Source organism: Leptopilina boulardi, unplaced genomic scaffold (genome assembly GCF_019393585.1).
Source record: "Leptopilina boulardi isolate dan_hultmark-lab unplaced genomic scaffold, ZJU_Lbou_2.1 LbouV2_31, whole genome shotgun sequence".
NCBI classification, from domain to species: Eukaryota; Metazoa; Arthropoda; class Insecta; order Hymenoptera; family Figitidae; genus Leptopilina; species Leptopilina boulardi.
In genome coordinates, this window is record NW_026137874.1 from 3,760,468 (window position 1) to 3,779,324 (window position 18,857).

Here is an 18,857-nt window from a genome sequence, read left to right on the forward strand (position 1 = left end):
TAACAATTAACTATCTTAAAAATAACAACGAAGATATTTTTCTTAATTATTTTAGTTTTAATTAACAAATTTAACACATTGGAATCATCGACAATTTTCTCAAAGGTGTTTAGAAGAGAACTCGATTACTGCTTTTTTGAATCGATTTAAATAGGTAGGATCGTCAATCAAATTAATTTTGTAACGCTCCCAAAACATTAAAAATTCTCGGTGAATTGATTCACCAGCCTGTTCTGACCACAAACGTAAACCACGATTTCCTAAAAAACTCAAACTTTCTTGAATGTGTGATGTTTTTGCAAAACCTAAATCTACTTGAAGCCAAGTGTGCTTAGAGGTACGGAAGCTACCGAAACTTTAAAAATCCATGTCGCAGTAACACACATTCAAGAAAGTTTGAGTTTTTTAGGAAATCGTGGTTTACGTTTGTGGTCAGAACAGGCTGGTGAATCAAATCACCGAGAATTTTTAATGTTTTGGGAGCGTTACAAAATTAATTTGATTGACGATCCTACCTATTTAAATCGATTCAAAAAAGCAGTAATCGAGTTCTCTTCTAAACACCTTTGAGAAAATTGTCGATGATTCCAATGTGTTAAATTTGTTAATTAAAACTAAAATAATTAAGAAAAATATCTTCGTTGTTATTTTTAAGATAGTTAATTGTTACTAAAAACATTAAATTTTTTAATTAAACTAATGTGCAATAATTATTCTCTTATTATCTTATATAAATTTCGTTAAAAAAATTTTAATTTGACAATAACTTGAGAAAAGGATCAGCTAAGATTTTGGTCTTTACGTTTTTTAAACCTTTAAATAAGAAAGAATAACATGCCACTTCCCGATTTCGTCACCATTTTTGCAAAACCTAAATCTACTTGAAGCCAAGTGTGAATAGATAAATCGAATTTTCTAACAATAATTTGACAAAAAAATCTAGAAAGCAACTAATTTTACAATCAGTTTTGATCAATTACGTGAGTTAAGAATTAATCCGAAATAATTATAAAATAGTCAATTATAACAGTACGACTATAAAAATTTAGAGCAAAGAAAATATGGGAATAAAAGAACAATTAATAGAAATATAGAAATTAATAAAAGTAGAAATCAATTAATATTTAAATATAGAATTCATTGAAATACAAAACAATTTAAAAAACAGAATTATTTCCAAAAAAAGTAGGAACATTAATAAAAAATATGGAAGCAAATTAAGAAAAATAAAATAGTAGTAGCCATTTTTTGCAAGTTTTGAAACAAATTTAGAACAAACGATAATTAATAGAATTTGAATTTTTAAATCTTTTTTATATAAAAAATATCTGCCCGATTGAAAAGTTTATACAAAAAATAAAAAAAACTCGCTGCCTTATGGAATTGAGCCGGCCCTAGTTGGTTAAAACAGTGAGAACAATAAAAAAATCGTTGACTTTTTAAATTACAAAACCTTTTACTCTTAACAACTATAAAGAAAAATGTTTATAGAAGACGGACAATCGAAAATTGGAAAAAAACAAACATTTTGCAGTGTCAGAATTTACGATCAAACTCTGAACACTGAAGACGTCACTTCTTTCTATATAACGAATATTATATAGTTGAATAAAATATTAAATTGTAAAATGTAGGTCGATATAGTTGTATTTAGAAAAGCAATTTTCCGACCACATAAAAACCATAACTGACAACGACTACCCATATTCGAATTCTTCATCATTTTTTACCCATCATGAAAAAAAAAATAAATAAAAACGAAAAAACAATCAAACTTCGCTCAAGAATCTTTTTGATAAACGCATCAATAGATATTAAGTTTTAGCTTTTAAATCTCGATGAATCTATCATTCTCACTGCAAGCAAAAATAATTTTTCTAAAGAGCTAATTTGCAAAATTTTTTCTTTTTGGAATAAACTTTTTTACTCTATACTTGGACAATACTATGAGAAATATTTTTACAAGATAATAAAATAATAGAAAATTTCTATTATCATGATGAAGAAAAAAATGTTCTTAAAAATTTGTTTACTAATGAAAATAAAATCAATATCAAATTTTTTTTGACCATTCAAATTTTTCAATACCATTTAGATATTAGATTTTTGTATTTTCAAAAGAAGAAACGAAATTTCCATCGAGATTTCAAAAATTTTCAAACAATTTAGAAGCAAAAATTTCAAATAATTAAAATTAATCTCAATTTAATTTTTGTCACTTCAAAAAGAATGTTATATATAAATTTTACTTGTAAGAGAAAATCAAACCTTCGTTGCCTTTTTAGAATAATTTAAATTGATGTTGTTTTCTTTAAATAATAAAAAAAAATGTTTAATTATTCCTTTTGTTTTTTTTTCAACTAGGCGAAAAGTTCAAATTTCATGGTGCATTTGTTATTTTAAATCACATGTTTTTTTTGTAAATGATATGTGTAAGAAAAAGAATTTTTTTTCTTAACACATAAAATTGCGTAGTCAATAGCACATATGTATTTTTTAAAGTGATTATTTGCTATCAACGTTAAAAAAATATGAACAAGAAAAAAAATGGGGTCAAATTTTATGATCATATCAGAATGTAAAAAATGAGGAATCGACTCAATGATCGCTGAATGATAGTAAATAAATACTATTTGTAAATTATAGGGCTGTCAATGATATATACAAGTGGATATAGAATAATAAATAAAAATCTGTATGAATTAAAATAATCGCTTTCATTATTTATTAGGAATTAAAGAAAATTTCTTTAAATTTTTTTAAAAGTACCTCTATTTGTCGTTAATTTCTTATTGTTATGTTACGTCTTACTAAAAGCGTTAAATATTAATTAAACCAATCTTTGCCCAACTCTTTTGCCTTTTGCATACTGTCTGCAACCTTTTTTTTGTAAAGCCCAATAACTTCCTCTTTATCAACTTGAAATATGTCGCTACCAGTTTTTAAACTATTAATTGTTGCTTCCTCTGCTGTAAGATTTTCCTCTTTGCTTGGTTTTAAAGATTGACCATCAGGATCTAACTGTTTATTATTATAATCGTTTACGATCTTTTCTGAATAGACTGCATTAAATAAATCCTGAGCTGTAAATTCGCTCTGATATACATCTTCAGATTCATATGTGACATATGGTTTTAATTTGCAATCCTTTAAATCAGGAACAATAATTTCAGGTATCATTTCTGGTATTACAACAAAGTCTTTCCCACTTTCATATCCAATACTTCTTACTCCCCGTGCTATAAACATTTTGTTAATTAAATTGCGTATTTTTTTAAAGCTATTTGCTATTTTTATATACCCGATGGTAAATTTTTTATGTATATTTTATTCCCTTTTTTATCCAAATTTTTGGAGAAAATATTTCAATAATTATATTATTTTATAATTATAATTATAATCGAAAATTGAGATATTTTGTTATCTCTTTTGGAAAAAAGTTGAATCAGCGATTAAATTTTGTAAAAATGATCCTTAATAATGTTTATTTTCGGAAAAATTTATTTAAAATTTAAAAAAATAACTTACTGTGAGCTGGAAGTTCTCGATCTGGACCTGCTTCACGTTGTTTTTGAAGTTTTGTTCCTCTTTTGCCGTAAAGTAAAAACTTTCGGAAATTACGTTTTCCATAGTTAGCACATGAAGTAGAAATTCCTCGACTTATAATCAAACATGCAGAAGCCATTTTCGTTACTGAATCTGAAAAAAAAAAATTTAATTATATATTAATTCAAATTGGTATGATTTAAGGATATTTTGGGTATCTTTTTTATTCTCCAAATAATTAAAAATTAATGCAAAAGAATTGGGTTTCTTTACATTACCAATAAAGTACAAAAAATAAAGACAGTATTAATCAAATTAATGTGAAAATAAAAAACATTATTATGAATTTAATGTATATCTTTTTCATATTATTTTCGCGCAATAATATGAAAATTGTATTTTTGTGAGGTTATGTTCGTAATTCATGTTTGAACCGCACAAAGTTATTATAGAAAATTCTAACAAAAAAAAGTTAATTTCTTGTAAATTTGTCAATAACACAGACTATATACCTATAATATAGGATAATGATTATATTTCCAATATTTTCTAAACATAAAAACGATAAAAACTATAGTATACTAATTGTTTAATTCTTAGAACTTCTATTTCTATTCTCTACATAAAAATTCTAGACAATGAGCAGCGCATGCGCAATTGAGAAATCCATTGGTTGCAAAATATAAAAACCAAGAAAAGTTCCAGTATACTAACTTTTCATAAATATTTATAACAGATACATACCTATATTTGAAAATTACTGCTAGATTTTCCAAAAACAATGCATATTTTATTATTATTATTATTATTATTATTATTATTATTATTATTATTATATTAGAGATTATTAGAGTTTTTCTAGACGCAAAAAAATGATTAATTTTCTTTCAACAATTTTCAAGCACTACACACAATAGAACGTCCGAAATATGAAACTTTGAGCAATGACGTCATCATTTTATTATGAAACCACCTTAATGATTACTTACGCGAGGGCGCTACTTGTACAGAGGGAAATTTTAAAAATATTGAAAATACAAATTAATTGATTAAAATTTAAAATACTAATAATTCCACACATTTTACATATATGCTTAATATTCTAATATTAAAAAAAATGTTATGTGATCTTTTTTTATTACAAATTTAAGTTCACAGATAACAATAAAATGAAATGAAAATAATTTAAGGAAAACGAATCGCCGCCATATTATTTTTTGCAACACATAACCTTAAAATTATTGCAAACCACGTCATCTAGTGAAATATACACACATATATAAAGAATAATAAAATTTAAAAAGTGATTATTCAGGTAAATTTTTACACCATTTATTTGTTTTTTATTTATGTAGAATATTGTTATTATAAGTATTAACGATAGTAATACATATTTAAAAGTGAAACTCATGATGAATATTATAAAAAAAATTTTATTTTTAAATTCCTCACCAATTGAACTTTGAATTAATGATAATATACATGATTATTGTGTATATATAGGTATGTATATATAAAAGAAAGTTAAGTCACTTATAAGGTTAAAGTCCATGGAACCGTATAAACAGAACAGTAGATTTCTTATAATATCAACAAATTTTTCCATTAAAAATTAACGTAAGAAATGTTTCACATTTTTTTATAATAACAATATTTTTAACAATTGAATTTATTATAACAATAACATGGAATTCATGAATAGGAAAGAGTAACTTGCGTTTAATCGAGTTGAAAGGAGTGTAATTTAAGATCTCTTGTTTGATAATAACCTTATTTTCATTTTATAATACCTGTAAAATTATTTAAAAGTTTAGAATTAAATTACTATTTCTTAATAAAAAATTTGTCAACAGAACATCACAATTGGTCTTTCTATAAAATATTCTTATTCATTTTGTCTTTACTAATTGAATTATTTTTTTTACATGAAAACATTGATTTTAGGTGTCAACAATGATTAACACTGGGAAATTAGCAGGTTGTACTGTTTTTATAACAGGAGCATCGAGAGGTATTGGAAAAAGTATTGCATTGAAAGCCGCGAAAGATGGAGCAAATGTTGTAATTGCTGCAAAAACTGCTCAAGTTCATCCAAAATTACCAGGAACAATTTATACGGCTGCGGAGGAAATTGAAAAGAATGGTGGACGTGCACTTCCATGTATTGTTGATGTTAGAGATGAAGGACAAATTAAAACAGCGGTAGACAATGCAATTAAAAAATTTGGTGGTATTGATATTCTTGTAAATAATGCTAGTGCAATTTCATTAACAAGTACACTTGCCACTGATATGAAACGATATGATTTAATGAACAATATTAATGCGAGAGGAACTTTTCTTGTGTCGAAAATGTGTTTGCCACATTTGTTAAAGAGTAAAAATCCTCACATTGTTAACATAAGTCCACCATTAAATATGAATCCAATTTGGTTTAAAAATCATGTTGCCTATACAATGGCAAAATATGGAATGTCAATGTGTGTTCTTGGTATGGCAGAGGAATTTAAAGATGAAGGAGTTGCAGTAAATGCTGTATGGCCTAAAACAGCTATTCAAACAGCTGCTATTGAAATGTTACAAGGTGGCGACTCAGCAAATTATAGTAGAAAACCTGAAATTATGGCAGATGCCGTTTATGCCTTAGTTTGTAAAAATAGTAAATCAGTTACTGGAAACTTTTTCGTTGATGAGGATTTATTAAGAAAAGAAGGAATTACAGACTTCACTCAATATTCATGTGTCCCAGGAAATGAACAAAGTTTAATGTTAGATTTTTTTCTGGATGAATCGATAAATTCACAACAAAATGAAAATAAGACTGAAAATAATAATTGTGCTACTAAAATAGCTAATTTATTTTCAGTTATTGATGGTAATTTAAATTCAGAGCTTGTCGATAAAGTTGGAGCAATATATCAATTTAATGTGAAAGGAGAAGAAGAGGGTGTTTGGTTCATAGATTTAAAAAATGGAAAAGGTGCAACTGGTAGAGGTGAACCAAATCAACCAGCAGATGCAGTTCTCACTATGGATTCGCAAAATTTCTTTGCCATGTTTACTGGTAAAATAAAACCTGCCTCTGCTTTTATGACTGGTAAATTAAAAATTACGGGCAATATTCAAAAAGCAATTAAATTAGAGAAACTAATGGTAAATTTAAAGTCAAAACTTTAAAGAACTTTACTAACAATTTATTAATCAAATATAAAAAGTTTTGATTTATTACTTTAAATAGGTATTTATCGATAATGACAATATTTATATATATATATACAAATTGTTGATCTATATTTTTTATAATCATATATAAAAGTCCATGTTCTTTTTTAAAAGATGTAATATAAGGAAGCAAATAAAAGGTATGTTTCTTCTGATTTAAAATTTATCTATGGTGTTTGTAATAAATAAAACTCATGGGGAGTTAAAAATTATGTGATATTCAATATTTTTCGAACTGTTTATAAAAGAATTATAATTAAAATTTTTAATTAATTTACAAATTGTCAAATAATTATTTAACTTGGTTAAACTTATTTGCATATTATGTCTAATTGTGTGTAACTATAATTAAATTAATCTAAGACTTTTTTATGTTTTAATTTTTGTAGTTAAAATTTAATAAATATATTTTTTACATTGTTTAAATTTGTTTACTTTAATGAAATGTATATTATTTAAAATTAAAATTTATAACTTTTTGTACAATACTTTTCTCTAGTAGAAAGACAATATAGTCTGACTAAGCATATACTTATTCTACTTAATTTCCCATAACGTTAAATATTAAAATTTTCAAGATTATATGGTCTGACTAAGCATATACTATTCTACTTAATTTCCTATATTTTAAATATTTGGTGAAATATTTTGAAATAGTTTATTCAATTGTATGTGTGTTGGCACTTAAAGAAGAGTCATGAGTTCAATCGAAGTAACGGAATTTACAGACAACTACCCTTACAAAATTTCACTGTTCGCAGGCGCCTCTCCTCTTTCACAACCTGCGCAGTTAACATCCTATGATATAAGACTACAATTAGCCCTTTTACGTTATATGTATGCGATTTTGTGAACATGATTATGTTGTGTACTCCAAATTTATATTTCACATAATCATTTTTTTATAAAATTCAATTCGATTTTTCATTTCAAACCGGATTATAATTATTATTAATATAAAATTTCTAAATTAGATGGATTCTTTTTTAAATGATTTGAATTGAAACTTGAATTTATATATGTATAAAAACAAAGTGTGCAAGCTGCACCCCTTCGTAAAGACATGCGTCGTACGCGTGTGCTCATCCCTCTCTTTTGCCGGACATTCACTCGAGCAAGTTTGTAATTTCATGTTACTTGGTCGATTCCTCGTGTACAAGACTCGCCTTCACTGATTTTCTTACTAATTCGAAAATTAAGAAAATAATTTCCAGTGTTATTGTATTACACATTATTACTGTTGTCCCTTATCTCTTAATTTCAATATTATCGAGAACAGTGTTTTAACCCTCAATATTGTATAGTGATTGTTATTGGAATAGTATAATATTATATCGCTCTCATTTTCAATTAGTTATCAAAAATATCCTTTAAATTAGTAAAAGTAATTTAATATGCAAGAGATTTCCTTAATATTAATAAGAAGAAATGAAAATAGATGTGCCACTAAAGGATATTAAATTAATTCCATGACCTTAATTGTATAACGGGAATGTTTCTAAAATGTGAATTTTTGAATTAAAAAAAGTCTTTTTCCAAATATTCAATACAATTTATCTTTGAAAATACATATTTTGTATCACTTTAATTGATTAAAGAAGTTTAAAAATGTTTGGATCCAAATTGAGGACATGGATGGAAGCACACATTGTACGTCCAAAGAAAAAGAAAAAGAAAGATTTAAAGGAAGGTGAAAAAGGATTTGAATCTAATTGCAATTCACCAAATAAATATTATACAAGATTGTCTGCTCCTTGCCAAGTTAGTATCACCAATTTTTTCTATTCATTTCAAAAATAACTTTTTAATTTATATTAAAATTAATTTAAAATAATATAATAAAAATAATCAATTAGTTTATAATTTATACAAAAGAATTTAGACTATTTATATTCAAATATAACAGAGTATTTCTACTTTTAATTAATTAAATTAAATATTTTATTTTATTATTGGAAAATTCTTAACATTTTTATATATAATGCAATGTATATAAAATCTGTTTCTACTTTCTCGGAAATTGAACATTTTTTCTAATATTAACTTTTGTTTCAAACAAATCTTTTGTTTATTGAAAATACACTTTTGTATTCATATGTGGAATTTTTTTCCATCCCATATACGATATTTCAATTGTAATGGAAAAAGGGTTGGGGATGTTCTATATAAAATATTATCACGTATTCTCAAGATTGTGTGATCACAATGAATGAGACATTCCTGGCAAAGAAAATAATACAGGTATAGTACAATGCTTTGTCAGACCTTCCTAATTGAAGTACATACCTTTTCCTTCCATTTGAGAAATGTTCTAATAGGAGCACGCTTGAAAAGTGGATGCATCGGTAAACGACAGACAGGTCATTAACACTATATTGGCGTTTACTTTGAACTTCTGTCATGTGAAAAAAAGAGAATATAAATAGTCTGTAGGGTTTAATGCTTCATTTACTTTTTTAAAAATTCGTACTTAATATAAGATGTATATATTTTTTTTAATCTAAATTGGAATTTTTAATTTTTTTTATATAATTACTCTCGTAATTATTTAAATGTGATTTTTTTTATATAAAAATATCATCGATTTAAATGCAAATTATAAGATTTGTAGAAAAAAATAGAAATGAAATTTACAGCATTTCAGCAGCAATGCATATAGACATGCTTTTGTAACTGTGCCAAAAAAAATATATATATCTTCCATAAAAGCTTTATCGAATTTTTCAAGGTACATCCATTGGTTTCACCTATACTGACGAAGAACTTGGACGGTATCCATCAACAGACGATGACGGGTTCCTCAGGTACTTCCATCGGTGTTGGAAGTGTAAATCTCTCATCACCAGAAAGTGCCTATAGTACAGGATATTCGACAGATGGTACATCGCCTGGTGCCAGTTTTCCACCTGAATATTACATCAATATCAGAACAGGAAAACATTATTTTCAAAATAGAAAAAATACACCAAGGGGAAAGAAAAATTGCGATGTTAATTGCTTGCCAATTGCGCCAATTAAAGGAAGAGTACATCAGGATAAAGGTGAAAATTCATCAGCAAATCAATCAATTAATAAGCCAAGAAATTCTCATGGCAATACATTTAACAAGGTCTGTATAAATAATTATTAAATTAAAAAATTTAGTTAAATAATGTTATTATAGAAAAAAATAAATTAAAAATACCTTTTCTTATTTCAATTTGACTAGTTTATTGAAGCATCAAAAAATCATTATTCATCACACTACCATCAGAACTATAGTCCTCAACAAGAAGAGCGCCGTTGTCATACACAAGTTTCGCATCAGAGAACAGAATCGTTTTCAGTGAATTCATCAATAAATAGTCTGTCGATTCCATCTTCTATACCACCGCCTCTAGTTTCGGGTCCACTGCAATCCCCAAGGCAACGATCACGTATTCGAACGAATCCATGGCTGTCAGCCAATTCTTCCAGTTCTGCCAGCACATCGGGCTACAAGTCAAGACTTACTCTAGATGAAAGCAGTATTAGTTCAGGTTTGAAATTAATGGAATCTTCAGGCAGCGTTAGTGACATTAATGTCAGTATTTTTCAAGAAAATAAAAAAAGACGAGAATATAGACAGGAAAGTCTTAGCGCAGGACGCAGTCCGTAAGTTCTATTATTATTATTATTATTATTATTAGTTTACTTTTTTACATTATTAATTTCTTTTTTCATTCAGAATAAATCAGAACTGGAGAATAACATCAGGAATGAATATTCGTGATATGAATAATTCTCTAGCGATGCAAAAACGTTCTAAAATTGGAGGAAGAGTCAGTACAAGCAGCTGTAGTACCAGTAGTAATAGCACTTGTTCAGCATCTTCAACAACAAGAAGTGTTCACACATCGGATGAAGATTTAACACTAAACGAAATGTTAGGTAAATTCGATGAAAGCTATGTCTACGAAAAAGAAACTGATATATTGTCAGACAGTGATCCAACTGATTGTGATGATCATATCGATTCACTTTCTGATGTTGACACAGGACAAGACGGAGGAGATGAGAATGATCCATTTGAAAAAGATTTTGATTACATCGATAATGCCACTTCTTTTCTAGAATTAGAAAAACTCGATCCATCTGGACATTTGTATAATAATAAACAATGTACATTTTTCTCCATGAACAATCCATTAACACGGCATGATCCTAGATTAACATTCATAAAAAGACGAAATAAAGAGGAAAAAACAAATCATCGGTATGAAAAAAAAGATAATTTAAATAATTTATTTACAAATAATTTTATTTAATATCTAATTTCACAGGTCTATTAACATTGGAAATGTTGTAAAACGACAAAATATACAATTGAAGAAAATTGATAGTGAAAGAACTAATGAGAAAAGAAAGAAGAGAATTTCTCAACGACGCAAATGGGATGATGAAACTGCAAATATAAATAGAGTACTAGTTGAGAGAATGTTATTGAAAAATTCTGGTTTCAATCAAGGAAGTCGAAGTGTTGGAGGCACTCCTATTTGTCTCAGAAGGAAAAAGCACGATGTCAATAAAAATAATTTTTCACCAATAAAACAAACATCCGGTGCAGACAATTTAATCTCTCCTCGACAATTTCTAGTCGAAAAAAAAGCAGCCGAAATTGTAAAACGCAGATCTAATTCAGTAAGAAATGTTTTTTATATAATATTTACAGAATAATAAATATATTAATAAATAAATAAATAATATTCGCAGGTAAGCTATGTAAACGGAAAAAGTTATATGACAACATTTGCATCAGAAATCGCTCTCATTGAAGCCGATAAAGAAGCCGATCGAAAATATCGAGAATTAATAATGGAAGCAGAAAATATTCTTGTAAATATGCAAAGAAATCATAATACATCGCCAGTTGTACCATCGCCAACAAGAAAATTTCACAATGGCTTAACAAATAAACGAGTAGAACTGATAAAAAATACAGAATTAAATATTGAACTTGCCCTATCAAAAAGTAGAAATTCACAACCTGAACTTCAAAGTGGAAGTATCAAAGATTTAGAACACATTAGTCCTAAACGACAATTTCCAACACAAAGGAATATAGGACTGTCGAAGGAAAATCATCAAATTAAATCCTCAGATTCTCCTTTAATGTCAAGAAAAGATTCACACGAATCACTCATTAAAGGACTATTGCAAAATAAAATACGCATTGTCAATGATAATTTATCAAGGGCACAAAATTTTTCTTCTAATTATTATGAACAAGGTTCACCAAATCTTAATAAAAGAGCTGAATCAATAAAATCTAATATAGAAGCTATGAAAAATAATAATATTCTAGAGAAAAGTAATTCGAAAATTTCTACACCATTGAAAATTGAGAGTAACACATCGAGTTCATCTGATTCTGAAGAACGTTGTGAAGATATTGATAGAGAGCCTCTTCTTAATTTCAGGTCAGTAAAAAAGGAAAAAAAAACATTTCCCATAGAAATTTAACTAAATTATTCTTTTATAGATCAATAGATATGGATCCTATTAAGGAAAGTGCATCCTATTGTCCACAAAGTGAACCAGTAAAGAGAAAAGTTTATGCAGGAAGTGTGACTTTTGGAAGAATTAAAAAAACCCTAGGTGAACATAATGTGCTTCTTAGAAATTCTGATGGCGATACAACGAATGAAGACACAGGCAAATATATTATAATTACAAAAATAGAAATTTATTAAAATTCTCTCTAAATATTTTTCATTTAACAGATGGCTCAAGAAGATCACTTCGTGAAAAAGTTGCACGTCTTCGTCAAGAACGATTGGTGGCAGAATTGAATGTACAAGAAAATCGTGTTTTTCAACAACAATTATCGCAAATACGACGACAAATGCTTATGCAAACAATTGAGGGATTAAAACGTAGTTTGGAAGATCAATCAGCAACATTAAAGCAAACATGTCTGGAATCATCAATTTTGAATGATAATTTTTCTTAAGAGAAAAAATTTTCTCTTAATTCTTTAATAAGAGACAAGTTACCACTGATTGACGGAAACTATCAAAGAAAAAAAGAAGAAAGGCTTTCATATTTCTGGTCAAAAATTAGAATTAGAAAGCAATATGAGCTTTGAAGGATATATCAAGGTAGGCAATAATCAATAAATTATTTACAATGATTCTACAAACGAGCATATATCGTATTGATCAAAATTGTTAGTTCACTAAGAAAGAAAATCATGTATTTTTACGTGACTTTTTTTCCACTAATAATTTTGTTCAATACTATAAATATATCAATAAAAAAAGCTGTTATAAAAATGGTAGATATCTTTGAAATTCATGTTCAGTGTCATGAAAAATTATACAGACAGTGATGCCTTTCCTGGTCTTTAAATAGATGCTAGGAGCTCAATTATTCAATATAATGATTATTACTATTAAAAAAGAATACTATTTAACATTGAAATGAATTTATTAGTTTTTAACAATATTCTTTCATTTTATAATTAATATTATTATTTTATTTATTTTAAAAATATTTTTTCTCTGTGTTTACTGCGATTGATGTAAATTAAAAGTATTCAAAATACTTGAAAAAATTACATATAAAAAAACAGTGTCTTTATACTTGGCTAATTTCAAGAATTGGGGGGGGGGAGGATAAATTATATTTTAAAGTGGGACTGAAAAATTAATTTTTTTCTATTTTATGAAAAATATTACCTTCATAACACAAAATTTTGTAGCAATATTTCCAACATTACAAAATATGGTACTATGAAGATAAATATTCTCAAATATTGTTAATAAAAATTTTATAAATCTCATATTGATTCTAACAAAATTTTTGATGAAAAACTAAATGCGCGCACTAAACACAGCCAGGTAGAAACATGCTATGTATATTTTTCTGAGTATAAACGATATGAAATATCGAAACTGCAAATACAAGATATTTTCTGGGTGTGTTTCTCATTAATCTTCTAATAAAAACAAGAAAAAGAGAGAGAGAAAGAGAAGAAAAGATGACCATATTTTATAAGAATGTTTCGTTCGTTTGATAAAGTGATTGAATGAAACATGTTTCAATATCTACTTTTGAAAAAAATAATCAAGTAATTTAGTTTCATTGACAGTTATTGGCAATAAAAGAGCAAAACTTTTGAAATATTTCCAAATAAATATTAGGAGTTCTTTTTATATTCGCAATAAACTTACAAGTATCTGCAGTTTATTGAAAATTCCAACTAGTAAATAGAAATAATCTCAAGTAATCTCCATTTACAAAATATAATTATTCATAATTATTTAAAGGCAACTAAATAGGCATGCTAATTGTAGCCCTTTTTGAAAATTATTTAATACATAATTATTATAGGAAAATTATGTTCATAGTTCCTGAATGAATATTTAACATAAAACCTCAGGTGTTAGTTCTCATACTTGCTCTACTAATTGAAATAAGGATTAATTTTTTTTTTATAAAACGTCTTCCGTTATAGAGTTTCACCATGAAATCTATGATCTACTTTTTATTTCATATAATATTAATTCACATAAACATTAAGTGATGCCAAGAACAAAATGTTACAACTGACATTCTTCCTATATTAACAAAAAAATTATTTTTTCTTCTTAATGATAACGTTTTTGATATAAAGTTATAAACTTTTTTTTTGTCAAAAAACTAAAGAAAAAGTAGATTTGGCTTTTAATAGTCAATAGAGATTTTTAGGAACGTATTTTACACGCATAATTAATCCTCTTTAAACAGTAGAAATTGTATTAGTAGTTAATGTATCTTCTATACTATTTTTCATTTTTATTTTTATAAAATATTTATTTCTTTTTACTCTTTCGAATCTGAAACAAAAGTCAAGCTTCACCTTAAATTTTCTTTAGTTGAATATTTTGTTCTGAATTTTATTTTATTATTTATAGAAATTTATCAAATTTGTCAAAGAAAAAAAATAAGAAAACATAATTGATGGCTTAAGATAATTCTTATAGAGAGGCAAAGAAAGTGATATTTAAGAGAATAGACTGATAGTATTATAAATTTAAAAAGTAGAATTAATTTTACATTCTATTTTCATTAATTTTATTTCTAACTTACATCATTATAAAACTTATTAAATTATAAGGGAAATATGAAAAAAAATTAGATTCATTTGGAATTTTCCCAATATAGATACTCTTTAGGTACTCTTTACATTAAACTTTAGGACAGTGTAGCAATTAATAAAACATGGAATACTTTCAAAAATATTCCATAGCTCCATTAAGGATATAGTTAAGTAGTTCTTATAGAAATAGATAAAAAGTAACAAGAAATACCTAGTAGTCTTTTAGATGTTATTATGATATTTTAGTAAATGATGAAAACTTGTACACGATCAAAGAAGTTTGCTGTGAATCCTTTATGGTTTAAAAGTAAATATTTCTCGAAAATTTTTATCGAGACTTTTTAAATATTGTATTTATGTACATATCGACTAAGTTTAGTTGAAAGTTTGTTAAATATTGAAATTTAAAAAATTTTCACTGCAGCAATATACATTGTATGTATGTATGTATTTATTATTACTATATTATTCACTTTTTGGGAACGTTACTTTTAAAAGACGTCCCCTTCAAGTATTTTTTTATTCAGAGTAACGCGTTACTATTAACAATTGCAATACAATTTTTTTTATATTATCAATCGACTATGCTTATAAAATAAGTATATTTGATCTATTTGCAGATATCTTTTATTGTCTTTTTAAAAGTACAATAAAGATAACTACTTACAGAAATAATTGTTAATTGTAGTTTATTTAACTATAAAACATTTTTCATAATAATTACACTATGGAAAACATTAATAAAAATTATTTTTCAAAATAATGGTAACGAGTTACTTTTTGAAAAAAATAACGTTGACATGGAATTATTATTGTTTGTTTTTGTATCACAAACATAATTTGATAACAGGACATGAAAAAAAATGACAATTAATAAAAATAACTGACCTGTCATCAATTTTCGTGTCATATTTTCATAAATGTAAACAAGTACGACGAGAATTTTACGATATATATTCTACTACGAATATTATTATCGTTCTAGTCAATAATGACTAAACACAGTTAAAAAGGTGTATTAAAATGGTACTATTGTTGCAAGCAATATCATTTATATATCAATAATTTTTTATGTATCTGATGATATAAATAAATTATATTAAAAAATTATCCATTATTTTAAATCAATCAATTTATTTAATTCTTTCAAAACGACTTTCTATTTCATAGATTCCTACAGAACTATTAATTTTATCACAATATTCAACCCACTCACCGTCACTGAGATCAATGTCTGTAAATACATTTCCATTGTTACATGCTTTAGCAATCCATCCTTCTCTTGGAGAATAATCACATGGCTCAATTCCTCGACATTCCAAACAGACAATTATTTTGAATTTACCTTGGTCATCCGAATTATAAGACTTTATGGAATCCTCAATAATTGTCATCGAATTCTCCCGTGAACAAAGTTTGCATTTACTGATAAAGTGATTAATAGCGTTTCCACGTTGTGCAGGTGTTGATTCATCTAAAGAAGCGTAATTCCATTTTTCAGAAACCTCACCGCAATTGTTACAGGAAAATTTGAAATACCAACGAAAGTCTGAACCATTTGGTTTTAATTCCTCAATGTTTTCAAGTGTAGCTTTTATTTGAAGAGCGATTTTAACCATGGTCAACACTGCTCAATAATATTAATTCAATCCAAAAATTCATGAGTTTCAAATAAATAAATATTAGAATTTAAAAACAATAGAATGTTTACCTTTTTTAAAAAAAGTATAACCTCTTAAATCCCTTGCACGCAGGTAGAAAGTGTGAAACTATTTGCAGATGGTCAGTAGTACCAATCTGTAAAGTAGAACGTTCGAAATGTGACATTTTTAGGTACGGTTCATATCGATTTGGTCAGAAAAAAAAAACAGAAAAACCTTTATGTTGTTTTAACTTAAAAGATGTCACCGATGTCACAAATGTTAGTTTTGTGAAAAATATTCATTAAAAAGGAAATTAATTTAATGAATTAAATAAAAAAAACATATTTTTATTACGAAAATGGCCATTGTCATCGAGACAACAATAGGAGATTTTACAGTTGATTTATTCATAAACGAACGACCACAAAGTAAGTGATATACGTTTTTTAACCTCTATGTATGTAAAATAGAAAACAAATCACAATTTATTGAATAAAAAATCATTTTTTCCAGCTTGTAAAAATTTTTTAAAACTATGCAAAATAAAATACTACAATTGGAATTTATTCCACTCTGTACAAAGTAATTTCATTGCTCAAACCGGAGATCCAACTTCCACTGGAACAGGAGGAGAAAGTATATATGGAATGATTTTGGGTGAAAAAGCACGATATTTTGAAGCTGAAAAAATGCCTAAAATTAAGCACGATAGAATTGGACTTTTATCAATGGTTGATTGTGGTAATAGCATGTTAGGTTCACAATTTTTCATTACATTAGCTCCCAATCTACAATCTTTGGATGGACAGCATTGTGTTTTTGGTGAAATTTCTGAAGGATTAGAAATCATTTTAAAATTAAATGAAACAATTTGTGATGTAAAAGATAGACCATATCAAGATATTCGAATAACTCACACTGTTATTTTAGTGGATCCATATGATGATCCCTTGGGTCTTGTAATACCTGACAGAAGTCCTGATCCTAATCAGCAAGTTTTAAAGGTAATTCTTTATATATATATATATATATATATAAAACAATTATTATTATTATCATTACAGTTATTAATTTGATTTCAGAGTGATCGAATCGGTGCCGATGAAAATATTGACGACATGGAAGGAATGACTACAGATGAAATTATTGAAATGCAAAAAGAAAAAGAAGCAAAAGCACGAGCAACAATATTAGAAATTGTTGGTGATTTACCCGATGCTGATATGGCACCACCGGAAAATGTTTTATTTGTTTGTAAATTAAATCCCGTTACAAACGATGATGATTTGGAAATTATTTTCAGTAGATTTGGAGAAATAGTAGGGTACGTTTTGAAAGGAATTTTTATAATGAAAATATTTTGCAATTTTAAATATACCTTCTTTATATATTTTCAGATGTGAAGTAATAAGGGACCGTCAAACTGGTGATTCTCTTCAATATGCTTTCATTGAATTTGGCAATCGAAAAAGTTGTGAAGAAGCATATTTAAAAATGAATAATGTATTAATTGACGATCGACGAATTCATGTTGATTTCTCACAATCAGTTGCAAAAGTTCGTTGGCGTGGAAAAGGAAAAGGATTTCATTATGTTACAGAGACACCTGAAAAAAATAATGAAAATTATAAACAACATTCATCCAGGCACAAGGGAAGAGAAAAATATAATTCAAATCAAGATAATGATAGAAGTCCCATTTCTAATCGTTACAAAGAACATCAAAACAGACGCGAATATAAACAAGAAAAAGAGAGAAAATCTGATCACAAATCGATTCAAACTCATAAGAGTTATTATTCTCACAGTCGATCATCAGAAAAGAAAGATCGTAAAAATTACAGAAGAAGTAGAAGCAGAAGTAGAGATAGAGAAAATTATTATAAAACTTCTCATAAAGATAAATATCACAAGAAAGATAAAACAAGAAGAAGATAAATAAAATATCAGATTAATTATAGACAATTACTTTGAAATTATCAAAACTGGAATTATTTATATTAGAAAATTTACGAAATTGAAAACAATAAAACAATGAAATACAGTATTTTTTCAGCAAATTAGTTTAACTTGTATGTTAAAATCTACTTACAAAAGTTACGCAAGACTTTATTCCATGATTGATTTATTTTACTTTTTATTGTTCATGCTCATGTACAAAATTAAATCTTTGCTTTTTTTTTATTTATTAAAAGACATTAAATAATACCTAAATAATGTTAAGAAATAAGTGATATTTCACTTTAAAATAAAACAAAGTGTTTATAATAGCATTGTATCTCTAAATGTTAACATTTTTGAAAGTGCTGATTGTGAAAATATTTACAGAGAACTAATTTTAGGTT

The 18,857-nt window shown here is 26.7% G+C and overlaps 5 protein-coding genes across 10 annotated transcripts in view; 3 read left to right on the top strand and 2 right to left on the bottom strand.

Annotated features, from left to right (window-relative positions):
• Positions 1–2,698: 2,698 nt before the first annotated feature.
• The window catches only part of LOC127283437 (39S ribosomal protein L41, mitochondrial), a 30,678-nt gene continuing 14,519 nt past the window's right edge, over positions 2,699–18,857 (bottom strand). Inside the window, exons 2-4 of one of the 2 annotated variants that reach the window (XM_051308308.1) lie at positions 4,059–4,119; positions 3,529–3,699; positions 2,699–3,239 (exon numbers count right to left, since the gene is read on the bottom strand). In XM_051308308.1, coding sequence (XP_051164265.1) covers positions 2,827–3,239; positions 3,529–3,685 — 570 coding nt within the window. In that variant the 5' untranslated portion in view covers positions 3,686–3,699; positions 4,059–4,119 and the 3' untranslated portion in view covers positions 2,699–2,826. Of the gene's footprint in view, positions 3,240–3,528; positions 3,700–4,058; positions 4,120–4,290; positions 4,452–18,857 lie in introns of those variants that run through there. The other variant, XM_051308309.1, reaches the window with a different exon arrangement.
• Positions 4,704–6,934, top strand: LOC127283431 (hydroxysteroid dehydrogenase-like protein 2). 3 transcript variants are annotated; one of them, XM_051308298.1, is made up of 2 exons: positions 4,704–4,861; positions 5,491–6,934. In XM_051308298.1, the coding sequence occupies exon 2, from the start codon at positions 5,500–5,502 to the stop codon at positions 6,721–6,723; it is 1,224 nt and encodes a 407-aa protein (XP_051164255.1). In that variant the 5' UTR covers positions 4,704–4,861; positions 5,491–5,499; the 3' UTR covers positions 6,724–6,934. The 3 variants fall into 3 exon arrangements, with proteins under 3 accessions (XP_051164255.1, XP_051164257.1, XP_051164256.1); XM_051308300.1 differs by lacking the exon at positions 4,704–4,861 and adding an exon at positions 4,892–5,049; XM_051308299.1 differs by lacking the exon at positions 4,704–4,861 and adding an exon at positions 5,060–5,163.
• Positions 7,083–15,979, top strand: LOC127283420 (uncharacterized). The gene is made up of 8 exons (XM_051308277.1): positions 7,083–8,529; positions 9,497–9,877; positions 9,977–10,401; positions 10,475–11,002; positions 11,070–11,427; positions 11,500–12,206; positions 12,269–12,441; positions 12,510–15,979. Exons 1-8 carry the CDS (start codon positions 8,377–8,379, stop codon positions 12,737–12,739), a joined length of 2,955 nt encoding a protein of 984 aa, XP_051164234.1. The 5' UTR covers positions 7,083–8,376; the 3' UTR covers positions 12,740–15,979.
• Positions 10,114–18,024, bottom strand: LOC127283438 (CXXC motif containing zinc binding protein). 3 transcript variants are annotated; one of them, XM_051308311.1, is made up of 4 exons: positions 17,891–18,024; positions 16,581–16,666; positions 16,086–16,496; positions 10,114–10,242 (listed from the first exon to the last, which is right to left on the bottom strand). In XM_051308311.1, the coding sequence occupies exons 3-4, from the start codon at positions 16,486–16,488 to the stop codon at positions 10,208–10,210; spliced, it is 438 nt and encodes a 145-aa protein (XP_051164268.1). In that variant the 5' UTR covers positions 16,489–16,496; positions 16,581–16,666; positions 17,891–18,024; the 3' UTR covers positions 10,114–10,207. The 3 variants fall into 3 exon arrangements, with proteins under 3 accessions (XP_051164268.1, XP_051164269.1, XP_051164267.1); XM_051308312.1 differs by lacking the exons at positions 10,114–10,242; positions 17,891–18,024 and having other exon boundaries at positions 15,984–16,343; positions 16,425–16,496; positions 16,581–16,660; XM_051308310.1 differs by lacking the exons at positions 10,114–10,242; positions 17,891–18,024 and having other exon boundaries at positions 15,984–16,496.
• On the top strand, positions 16,729–18,559 carry LOC127283428 (peptidyl-prolyl cis-trans isomerase-like 4). The gene is made up of 4 exons (XM_051308294.1): positions 16,729–16,940; positions 17,026–17,516; positions 17,595–17,836; positions 17,910–18,559. Exons 1-4 carry the CDS (start codon positions 16,871–16,873, stop codon positions 18,448–18,450), a joined length of 1,344 nt encoding a protein of 447 aa, XP_051164251.1. The 5' UTR covers positions 16,729–16,870; the 3' UTR covers positions 18,451–18,559.